Genomic DNA, 12,955 nt, shown 5'->3' with positions numbered 1-12,955 from the left:
AGACTCTTTTACTTCGGACACCAACTTGTAGAAAAACAGAACGCAAGCTTAAAACATGTTTTATGTACAAGTCAAGTGTTTGGTGATAGGACTAGTCAACACTAACCTCAAAGAGAAAACCTAGGTCTAGTCCTGAAAAACAGTTCCTTCAGTGTACTTTTAAACTTAGAATTCATTTTATAATAAATCAAGATGTTAGAACTGGAGTTGGTCATTCCAAAGATAAAGATCGTGCCCCAGGTGTTAACGAATATGCTGGAATATTGTCCTCCGATAGAAAACTGTTGTTCGAACACACTGACCAGTGAGACGCAAGTTATCGGTGTGTAGCAGATGACCACTGACGTAGCCACAACAATGACCATCAGTTGAGACTTTCGGTCACGTGATGAGTACGCTGCTTGCTGCTTGGCGTCGCTGCTGCTTTTCATACGCCATTTTGTTTGACGTCGAAGATTGCTGACCAGGATGGAGGTCAATGTTGTGACGCAGAAGAGTCCAGTGACCACGAGGCAGACGTGCAATAGAAATGTCACACCTTGTGTCTGGAGCCTGTTACTTCTGAAGGCTACACCAAGTACTGACTCATTTCTGGTGCTGTCGTATCGCCAGGCCATGTAAATGGACGAATACTCCGGAACCAGAGTCAATGTGTTAAGTACAACTATTAACGCGATTATAAACTTGGATCGTATCGGAGTTACCATAGTCTTCACTTTTAACGGGAACAAGATACACAAGCATCTCTCTGCTGTGATGTAGACAGTTATGTACAGCGTGATACGACACGACACGCCCGATGGCCATCCCCCTGTGATGTAGTAGACCTCAGCGAACATAACCGGAACTGACCACTGGTCAATGTAGGGATTAAGACATAGGTTTGCCCCTAGAACAAAGATGATGGTGAACACGTCTGAGATGGCCATAACAAAGAGACTGATGTTGATCGAACTGTTCAAACCATGACGGTAGAAGACTATCAAGTTGATGACGTTGGCGACTAGTCCCAAAAGTCCGATCATCGAACATAGGCAAGTGTTGTTGATTATAAAGAACAATGTTAAAGGAAATGAGTCTGCCATTTGTTTATCGTTGCTAAGATACTGCATTTTTTTTCAGCAGTCGTGAGACGTGGAAATATGTCGTGCTGATAAAACGGATTACAAGATGAAGGAAAAATTAACTTAATAATTAGATATATTTATAAATAAATATGCAAATTCATAAGAGTGAAAGTTCACATTAATTCATATAATTATATAATAGATTAAAATGAATAGAAGGAAAACATTCTTGACCCTTAAAACGCGTGTGGTAGTTTAGGCTCTAAACATCAGAATTGTGTATGCACTCATAGTAAAACAGTTCAGCACTTTAAGGGTTAAAAGATATTTTGACGTTAACTCTATTCAAGTCAGAACTTCATGGAACCAAGAACCTGGAACGCTGATCTCAAAATCGGCTCTAACAATATTCCTATAAATTTAACTATTGTTGCATATCGGTGAGAAAGGAATAAATAGCTCGCTGGCTATATTGAGGAAACTCTAGCTAGATCGTTATAATTTTGTTTAGTATAATAAAAGGGTTCACTGTTTGGCTGGAACGAGAACTAGATCTAGATCCGATTTCCGTTTTGATAGAGTTATCGTATTTTTGAAAGGTCTATAGCTTTTGGAATTTCCGAATGTAAGGCATTATGTTTTGAAGAGGTTAATTAATAAAAAAAAATTGCCATTGTTTTTAAATCTAACTTTCATAAATTTTGAGTTATGAGAAAAAAAAAAATGGCGCAGTCATTCGTAGTGTACCAATAACTAAGTTATTTGAGAAGTTTAAAGTTGCTTTTTTTTATAGATTAACTTAGCTTTGCTTAGATGCTAGACAAGACCCAAAGAAAAGACCCTATTGAAGACAAAGACAAGACCTTATTGAAGACAAAGACAAGACCTTGATGAAGACAAAGACAAGACCTTATTGTAGACAAAGACAAGACCTTGATGAAGACAAAGACAAGACCTTGATGAAGACAAAGACAAGACCTTGATGAAGACAAAGACAAGACCTTATTGTAGACAAAGACAAGACCTTGATGAAGACAAAGACAAAACCTTATTGTAGACAAAGACAAGACCTTGATGAAGACAAAGACAAGACCTTGTTGAAGACAAAGACAAGACCTTGTTGAAGACAAAGACAAGACCTTATTGAAGACAAAGACAAGACCTTACTGAAGACCCTCGCGACGGCTCTGGATATTATATTATTCAAATGGAGATGGATGTTAGAAAAGACACCTGAAACTGCAATTGTGTAAATTGTAATTCTTTGACAGCAACACTAAACTTGCAGTGGTGTGACAGATCCACTTGCCGGTTGTTTTGTAAAAAAAACGCCTTCTTTGTGTATTAAAATAAGATGAGTTGGTCCTAAAATGGAGCTTATTTTATGCCAGATGAAGTGAATTTATCTCAACTGGAGTCAAATTATTCAAAGTGGTGATGACTTATTTCTGATTGAGTTACTTTATCCTAAATAGAGTCATTTCATCCCAACTGGAGTAGTTCGATCACAAGAGGAAAACATTATCCTAAATGGTTTAACTCATTAAACTAGATGTAATGTAAGCATTGACCACGTCTGATGTGTTCCTACTTTCAACTATTCCATTCACAAGTTTTCATGAATCTCATAAAAAGAAAGTAAAGTTTCCCTTTCAGACCTTGCGATCTATGTTTAGATGATGTAAAGGACTTTTGTTTCTGTTAACGAGGATGTGATGTGGCCAGCACAACGACCAACCGCCTTCACTTTTCCCCTGCTAATGTCAGGTACCCATTAGAGCTGGGTGGACTCAGAGACGCCCTAAAATCCCGAAATTTAAAATCCCAGTCTTCAAATGCCAAGTGCATTACCACTCATCCACAGCACCTCCTATGTTATATAGTTATATAGACAGACAGACAAACAAACAGACAGACTTCTTTTCTCTCACTTACAAAAGAAAAAAGCCGACAACTTCACCATGACTCTAATATGCTTCATTGTCCTCTTAAAAGTCTACTTAATACCTAGATATAGACCATGCCTTTTTTTTCCTTGCTAAGATAAAGACAAAATCAATTAAGTAAGGACAAATTGTGTTTCCGATTTTAAAGAAATATTATGTCATTACTCATTTACCAGAATAATTACAGTGTGTAGCAATGATATAATCACATTTAAATAATGTTACTTTTTTTTTTCGATTTTCTTGGTGTTAAAAAATAATAACCTTGATTTAATTGACGTATCGATCAGCTTGCTAAAACGGAGCAAAGCAATTCGCTAATTAAAATCTGGATCAAATCATTAGCGCGCTCTGCTCTCCCTTGTTTTTATCCACCCTGAACTCCACCCCCCCCCCCTAACTGTGGATTATAATCCAAATGAAATCGTCATGAGATTATACTAGCAGAGCATTATTTCAGAGAAAACGAGACCTTCTATGACAATGGACCTCATTCACCAACCAGTGAGGTAGCATCCATGACGCGAAGGGGCCCACGACCATTAGGGGCCCACAGCCTGTGGAGTAACCACAATAACGCAAAGGGGTTCATTGCACTTGGGCCCATGACTCTTGACTTGATGGGGCCCACGTGAGAACTTACGGATGATTTATTAAAGTCCTGATGTTCAGGAATTAAAATTTCGAAACAGCTGCTAATTATTCAATTTTCTCGAAGCTCAATTTGTTTCTTTTTTTTTCTGTATTTAAAATGTGAGGTCTGACGCTTTTTCTTCATTACGGCAGGGTAGACGTAGGTAATATAACTCTCACAAAAGATGTGAATCTTATCCGCGACACAGAAATAGAAACTTTAAAATACATTAAAATACTCGTGTAGTACGACAGCGTCCTCAGAAATCTTCATCACATTGTTTCGTTGTCCTTGTATTATGTAAACACAATGTTCATGTCATCATTACAACATAATAAAAAGAAGGAGAGGAAATATATAAAAATAATTTTTAAAATAACATGAAATATTTAGGACACTATACACCAGAGCAAGTTACATATATATACGGTTAAAATTGAAATGTTTGTTCTGTTACAATGGTAGTACACAGCCATTGTACGGGTTTATAACAAAGATGTAGAAGATATAAAGATATCAAAATTAATCATGGAATATTGTCTTTCTCTGACCAATGCTTAGTATTTGGTTCATAGTTCTTAAAGAAATTTATCACCATTATATTTATACAAAAATGTCTAACCAGGTTTTATTTTAAATTGTTATGAATATTGAAATTTGACAGGAAAACAAAGCCCCTCAGGTTCAAAACGAGATAACAGACCTGTTGGGCAATGCAGTTCCGGTAAACATACCAAGGTCCAATCCGCACAATTTCCTGAGAGCACTCAAAGCATATAAAGTTGATCAAATTAGCATATTTAAAAAAATGTTTTGAGATCTCCGATGACGGAATACCTAAAAAAACAACAGCAATTAGAGAGTCACGTGAGAGCCATTTCTAGGTTTTCGTTTTTGTTAGAGCCAGACGTCTGCAGAATTAATAATAATAATTTTATTTATAAAGCGCTTTTAACAAACAAAATGTAGGCTCAAGGCGCTGTAATAACATTACAAACACAAACATGACAGCTAAAATGACAAACTAATCTAAAAAAGTTTTAAACACATAATTCTTAATTAATGTTCTTCTTAAAAGTGGTGTAGCATATTGTCTGAGATCAATGGGGAGTGAGTTCCATATTTTTGGTCTGTGCACAGAAAAAGCCCGCAGACCGTAGTTTTTGAGGGAGAAACGTGGCACAACTAAAAGCGTTGAGTCCATTGAGCGCAGGGCTCTCTGTAGGACATTTCGCCAAGGTACATGGGCATCTCATTGTTATATATACACTGATGACAAAGTGTGGCGACCTTGTAATCGATTCTCGCTTTCACGGGAACCCAATGGAGCGTGCGCAAGAGCGTAGTAGCAGAATCTCGTCTTGTTTTTCTAAGGACTATTCGTGCGGCGTTGTTCTGAATACGTTGCAGCTTGGCGATTTTGTCATCACGTATACCTGCTAGCACGGCGTTACAGTAGTCAAGGCGGGAGAGTATGAATGCCACAGCTAGCGTTTTTTGTTGACTCCGTTGTTAAATATGGTCGGATCTGGCCTAATCTGCGCAGCTGCAGATAAAAACCCTTGCAGAGCTGACTTGTGTGTGGGTCGAAAGATAGTGTTGAGTTGAAGAAAACTCCAAGATTCCGCACTACATGGACATAATGGACCTCATTCACCAATCGTAAACAAACAGCATTTAGTCACGTGGTGCTCTATCTCTTCTATATAATTTACGATCTCATGTTTAATTCATGATGGTTGTCACGTGACAGTTTTTTTCCCGTTGTTTTATCAATAAGATCACGTGACTAAATGTTGTTTGTTTACGATTGGTGAATGAGGTCCATTGGCTGAATAAATGTTCCAAGTAATGACTAATCCCCATTTGTCCTTACTTAAACTTCGAGGCTAAGGCTATGATGGTACCTCTAATAAAAGTGGACAGTACGGCCACAATGGTCTTCGAGTATTGCTTCATCAAAAGAAGCCGATTGTACATGATGTTCTCTGTGCTAACCACCACTTAAAATTGGTCTTAACTGGTGCCGTCAGCTGTGTTCAAGACGTGGCAGATTTCTAAGACTTGGTGTTTTTGGCTCATAGCATCTCAAGATAGGCGCGTCTTGAATCCAATAGGAACAGCAAAGTATATACTACACTCAAATACTTTTGTCCAACAAGGTGGTCATCAAGTCATGATTCAGATATTTTGATGTACTAAAGGTGTTAAATACAAATAACTATGTGTCTCTCAAAGGAAAAAAGAACGCCTGGAAGCTGCAGCACTTAGAGCAGGGGTTCTCAACCTGTGGCTCGCGACCGTTGGGGGTCGATTGACGATTTACCAGGGGTCGCATAAGACCATCGAAAAAAAATGGATTGTTATTGTCTATTCTTCTGTTGCTGTATGTATGTGCTGGGGGGGGGGGGGTCGCGGCAGAGTGGGGGGTTGTAAAAAGGGGTCGCCGAGCCTTAAAGGTTGAGAACCGCTGATTTAGAGGGAAATATGAGTTGCTTATTGTCAAGTACTAAATTGGAAGCGACGTCAGCGTTGCATTGTAAATGTTGAAAAATGAGAAGCAAGCTCTACATAAGGCTGAAAGTATTTGGAATGTCTTTTGGTTAATACACATTCAGATTACTCAATTCTTCAGTCCCACTATACATTCGTCTTATTTGGGGGAGGGGAGTCCACCAAGATATTCTTGAAACAGGGCCTACTGTCACCGACACGAAAGGTCACGTGATAATATTTATTAAAAAAAAACGGTTAAAAAAAACTGTCACGTGATAACCAATGTTGATTAAAATTTGATCGTTATTTGTATAGAAGAGATAGAGTATCACGTGGCTCAATGTTGTTTGTTTACGTTTGGTGAATGAGGTCCATTAGTGAAGAGGCAACACATGCTTTCAAATTTGGAATTTTTAAAATGCGTTCCTAAAATGTTTGAGATTCAACTATTTATTGAGTTAGTTTTTATACATTGAGTGAGAAGAGAGTGTATTTAGTTAGCTGTAAGAGTGAAAGAGAGAGTATTTAGTTAGCTCTAAGAATGAAAGAGAGTGTATTTAGTTAGCTCTAAGAATGAAAGAGAGTGTATTTAGTTAGCTCTAAGAGTGAAAGAGAGTGTATTTAGCTAGCTCTAAGAGTGAAAGAGAGTGTATTTAGTTAGCTCTAAGAATGAAAGAGAGTGTATTTAGTTAGCTCAAAGAGTGAAAGAGAGTGTATTTAGTTAGCTCAAAAAAGAGTGAAAGAGAGTGTATTTAGTTAGCTCAAAAAAGAGTGAAAGAGAGTGTATTTAGTTAGCTCAAAAAAGAGTGAAAGAGAGTGTATTTAGTTAGCTCAAAAAAGAGTGAAAGAGAGTGTATTTAGTTAGCTAACACGACACTGCAAGCTCAAGAACTTTACAACTCAAGCACCGAATAATGTATTTCTATAATGTGAAATAAATTAACACCCAATACTGTGCAGTTGGCAACACGCAACACTGAGTGTAGATAACAGTACTGCCGTATTTTATACTCTGTACTAATTTTACCAAACTCTACTGGCTTTTCAGTCTCGTCCTGGTCACGTCCTGGATTCTACTGTCCCGGACAGACTTCACACTCTGTCAAACGTCACGGTTACGTGATCTACTTTGAAGTAATAAGTCGGTCCAAGACTTTGACTGAGGATTGTTTTAGTTTATTTTGTACAGACCTTTCAGCGTGTTGACTTGGAAGAAAGAAAAAGAAAAGGACTGGAGAGGGAACGCGAGAAAAGAAGAAATTAATAGAAAATGAGAAATAAAGAGACCACAAGAAAGAGATGCAGAATAGATAAAGAGAAAGAAACAGACAAATGGAGAGAAAGGAAGAAGAGAAGAAAAAAATAAAAAGTAATAAATAAAAGAAAAGATACAAGGCTTATCTTAAGTGTATTAATTAGTTTGGATCAGTAATGTAATTAAATTTGTAATAAACTTCAGACGACAATCTGTAAAGGGGACTAACACAGCTTATATCTCCACTTCAGACAAGTACTATTTCTTTCTCTTGTTTTAGATACCAAACAAAATAATTTATTATCTATTATTAATAAACTAATTATTTATTTTTTCTAATTTTTTTTTGTGTTGTCAGGTAAAAGACAAAATTGAGCCGAATTTCAGCTTGATCCGAGATTGGGTGTGGAAGAAATAACGAGTACACACGACAGACAGACAGACAGACAGACTGAGTTGATATAAAGTTGAAAACCAAATAGAGAGAAAGCGTCGTTGAGTTGCATCTCTTAAGTTATTACAACATTATATCTGGACTGGACATGGAGATCTTTTAGAACTACAAAAAAATGTAAAAAGCTTCAAAAAAAGCTGAAACAAGGCGTTGTTTTGTAAAGTATTTAGATCAATAAGAAGTAAAGTTGTTTTTATTTCAAACCTAACTTATGTAATATACAATTTAATGTTTAGATCTAGATCTAGTAATGGAACATCGAAAATAAGAGCACTCCCGTGTCAAAATTATTATTTTGCAATTTTAAGACACATAATCTAGAAATATCTTGGTTATCAACTTATTTTAACTATACCTAAGAAGATCTAAAATCAGCAAACTTAAATTATTTCGATCTAGGACTTTATCTCAACATTATCTCAACGGAAACGAAGAAGATATGGCTTTATTTTCACAAACAACTACTTTTGTAATTAACAGCCCATTCTATTAAAAAGCCTCTTAATGGTAGTGCATTATTTCTAAACTTTGAAAACTAAAGATTATTACTTTTCTAATACAAAAAAAAAAGATCGATTTCCCTAGATTCGGGGCGACTTCAATTACAGCTTGAAAAAGAGTTACGTACATAACATTGTATATATATATAGGTCTGTGATTCAAATGTTTATTGCGTCTGTTTTTATACATTGAAAGTGAAGAGTATGCATTTAGTTAAACCTTAGAGTCAAAAGAGTGATGGATGAAAGAAATAGTGGATGTGTGACAGGTAAGGAGACCAGGAGGTGAAGCACAAAGATAATGTATCTTGTGGATGGCTGCCTGGTCATGGGATATACACGCTGGTTTGTCTCGATGGTTTTGGGTTCATACCCTACCTGCTGCTATCCCCCATTGTCCTGCAGGAGGTTTGGATTAGTGAATAATTTATCTCCCACTCTGTAGGAACATGCGACCCATTTTTACATCACCTCGTTAATCTTCAGGCTCGAAGACAAGCATTATCATATTGTATCAGAGTTGCATCGTATTGTAGCAGAGTTGTATCATATTGTATCAGAGTTGTATCATAGTGTATCAGAGTTGTATCATAGTGTATCAGAGTTGTATCATATTGTATCAGAGTTGCATCATATTGTATCAGAGTTGTATCATAGTGTATCAGAGTTGTATCATATTGTATCAGAGTTGTATCATATTGTATCAGAGTTGTATCATATTGTATCAGAGTTGTATCATAGTGTATCAGAGTTGTATCATATTGTATCAGAGTTGTATCATATTGTATCAGAGTTGCATCATATTGTATCAGAGTTGTATCATATTGTATCAGAGTTGTATCATATTGTATTAGAGTTGTATCATATTGTATCAGAGTTGTATCATATTGTATCAGAGTTGTATCATATTGTATCAGAGTTGTATCATATTGTATCAGAGCTGTATCATATTGTATCAGAGTTGTATCATATTGTATCAGAGTTGTATCATATTGTATCAGAGTTGTATCATATTGTATCAGAATTGTATCATATTGTATCAGAGTTGTATCATATTGTATCAGAGTTGTATCATATTGTATCAGAGTTGTATCATATTGTATCAGAGTTGTATCATATTGTATTAGAGTTGTATCATATTGTATCAGAGTTGTATCATATTGTATTAGAGTTGTATCAGAGTTGTATCATATTGTATTAGAGTTGTATCATACTGTATCAGAGTTGTATCATACTGTATCAGAGTTGTATCATATTGTATCAGAGTTGTATCATATTGTATCAGAGTTGTATCATATTGTATCAGAGTTGTATCATATTGTATCATATTGTATCAGAGTTGTATCATATTGTATCAGAGTTGTATCATATTGTATTAGAGTTGTATTATATTGTATCAGAGTTGTATCATATTGTATTAGAGTTGTATCATATTGTATCAGAGTTGTATCATATTGTATTAGAGTTGTATCATATTGTATCAGAGTTGTATCATACTGTATCAGAGTTGTATCATATTGTATCAGAGTTGTATCATATTGTATCAGAGTTGTATAATATTGTATCAGAGTTGTATCATATTGTATCAGAGTTGTATCATATTGTATCAGAGTTGTATCATATTGTATCAGAGTTGTATCATATTGTATCAGAGTTGTATCATATTGTATTAGAGTTGTATCATATTGTATCAGAGTTGTATCATATTGTATTAGAGTTGTATCATATTGTATCAGAGTTGTATCATACTGTATCAGAGTTGTATCATATTGTATCAGAGTTGTATCATATTGTATCAGAGTTGTATCATATTGTATCAGAGTTGTATCATATTGTATTAGAGTTGTATCATATTGTATCAGAGTTGTATCATATTGTATTAGAGTTGTATCATATTGTATCAGAGTTGTATCATACTGTATCAGAGTTGTATCATACTGTATCAGAGTTGTATCATATTGTATCAGAGTTGTATCATATTGTATCAGAGTTGTATCATATTGTATCAGAGTTGTATCATATTGTATTAGAGTTGTATCATATTGTATCAGAGTTGTATCATATTGTACAATTGGCAACACGTAATATTTACTGTACACTTCACTGTGGACAACCGTAGGCCTACTGACGTATCACCTCTGTACTGCTGTCCTCTTCTGGCCTCTTCGTTTCGTCCTGGACACGTCCTGGATTCTTCTGTGCCGGACCCACTTCACACTCTGTCAAACGTCAATCACATCTTATTATCGACAATAGGTGTGGTGATTATGTTTTGTATATAATATTGTAAACGGTACGTCATAGAACCTTGGTTGTAAGACTGAAAGAATTCTATGTTTATTTATTAATTTTACTATTATTTCATTGGTCCATTGGTTGGGACAGAGTGACAGCGCTTGAAGTTTTGTTATTGTTGACCGGGGACCGGAGTTTTGTGATAGCGTAGTAGGAGCCATTATAAGGCAGTTCTGATAGTTAATGTATATTTAGGAATTCAGCTTTTGTTGGCGTTATCTACAGTTATAATTTATTCTTATTTCTTTATTAAATATTTCTTATTCCTAACGCATCCCTGGTGTTCTTGAAGTATTGCATATGTAATGTATACATGTCAAAGTCATAGGCTACAAGTTCACAACAATCACAACAATAGGTCATGGCCTCGTAGTGACAGGGCGATCCTTGACTTAAACTGTGGATTATTTCAGTTTATTGTATACAAACTTTTCAGTCGACTAGAAAGAAAGAAACAGTAAATGGAGAGACAACGAGCGAGAAGAGAGAGAAGAGAAGAGAGATACATTGAGAAAAGAATCAGAGAGTAAGGTACCTCAAGAAAAAGATACTGAATAGTGATAAAGAGAGAGAAACATACAAATAGAGAGATAGGAAGAAGAAAAGACAATAATTGGAAGAAAGTGAAATATTAAGTATGAAAAAAAAAAGGGAAAATAAAAAATGTGAGAAAGTTTCGATCCTTCAGTACAATTTGTATGTGATTTATATAGGTCAAATAAAGGGAAATAATCTCTTCGAAAGTTATATTAATGAAAATAATAATCAATTGTCGAGTGACTCAGTCTTCACCTATCACTTAGACTGTTGGACCGTTGGGGCACAACGCAAGATCTGTTTATCGCTATTCATTTGCGTTGGAGAGAACCTCTTTCAATGGCAGGCCCGTCCATTTGTTTATGTTGTATCCCCATCGCTTTTGCTGTCTCTTCTTATTTTACCTGGTACTGATCCCTGACGGAAGGTCTTTACGAGCCTTGTATTGGACCATTATAGTATCTAACCCTGTTCCTTCGTGTCGACAGTTCTTACATATCGTAAATATCTATTTACTGGCCATCAAATACAGAATCACCAAAAAACCATAGTATCACACAATAGTAGAAAGTAGCACGCAGTAGCACACAGAAGCACACAGTAGCACACAGTACCACCAAAGTACCACAGTATCACACAGTATCACACTGTACCACCAAAGTACCACAGTATCACACAGTATCACACATTATCATCAAAGTAACACGGTAGCACACGGTAGCACACAGTAGCACACAGTAGCACACATTAGCACACATTATCATCAAAGTAACACAGTATCACAGAGTATCACACAGTAGCACAAATTATCATCAAAGTAACACAGTAGCACACGGTAGCACACAGTATCACACAGTATCACACAGTAGCACACATTATCATCAAAGTAACACAGTAGCACACGGTAGCACACAGTAGCACACGGTGTCACCAAAGTAACACAGTATCACACAGTATCACACATTATCATCAAAGTAACACGGTAGCACACGGTAGCACACAGTAGCACACATTAGCACACATTATCATCAAAGTAACACAGTATCACAGAGTATCACACAGTAGCACAAATTATCATCAAAGTAACACAGTAGCACACGGTAGCACACAGTATCACACAGTACCACCAAAGTACCACAGTATCACACAGTATCACACATTATCATCAAAGTAACACGGTAGCACACGGTAGCACACAGTAGCACACATTAGCACACATTATCATCAAAGTAACACAGTATCACAGAGTATCACACAGTAGCACAAATTATCATCAAAGTAACACGGTAGCACACGGTAGCACACAGTAGCACACAGTAGCACACATTAGCACACATTATCATCAAAGTAACACAGTATCACAGAGTATCACACAGTAGCACAAATTATCATCAAAGTAACACGGTAGCACACGGTAGCACACAGTAGCACACAGTAGCACACAGTAGCACACATTATCATCAAAGTAACACAGTATCACAGAGTATCACACAGTAGCACAAATTATCATCAAAGTAACACAGTAGCACACGGTAGCACACAGTAGCACACAGTAGCACACATTAGCACACAATAGCACCAAATCGTAGTAGTCTATAGGAGAACAGGATGACTGTCCCGGATTCAAACCCTGCCCGCTACCATCCCTCCGTTGCCCTGCGGCTGGTTGGATTAGGAAGTAAATTATCTTCAACTCTGAGGGAAAAGCCTAAGAAAAGTTCAACATTTTTACAAAACAAAACATTAGATTAAAAATAATTCCAACAAAGTT

General features: G+C 36.3%; 1 protein-coding gene across 1 annotated transcript; it reads right to left on the bottom strand.

Annotated features, from left to right (window-relative positions):
• Positions 1–107: 107 nt before the first annotated feature.
• Positions 108–1,025, bottom strand: LOC129924834 (FMRFamide receptor-like). Its single transcript, XM_056022126.1, has one exon. The coding sequence runs from the start codon at positions 1,023–1,025 to the stop codon at positions 108–110; it is 918 nt and encodes a 305-aa protein (XP_055878101.1).
• Positions 1,026–12,955: the final 11,930 nt, after the last annotated feature.

The sequence above is a fragment of the Biomphalaria glabrata genome, chromosome 2 (genome assembly GCF_947242115.1).
Source record: "Biomphalaria glabrata chromosome 2, xgBioGlab47.1, whole genome shotgun sequence".
Taxonomy (NCBI): domain Eukaryota; kingdom Metazoa; phylum Mollusca; class Gastropoda; family Planorbidae; genus Biomphalaria; species Biomphalaria glabrata.
The sequence above is the reverse complement of the archived record's forward strand: the minus strand, read 5'-3'. Positions and strand labels throughout refer to the sequence as shown.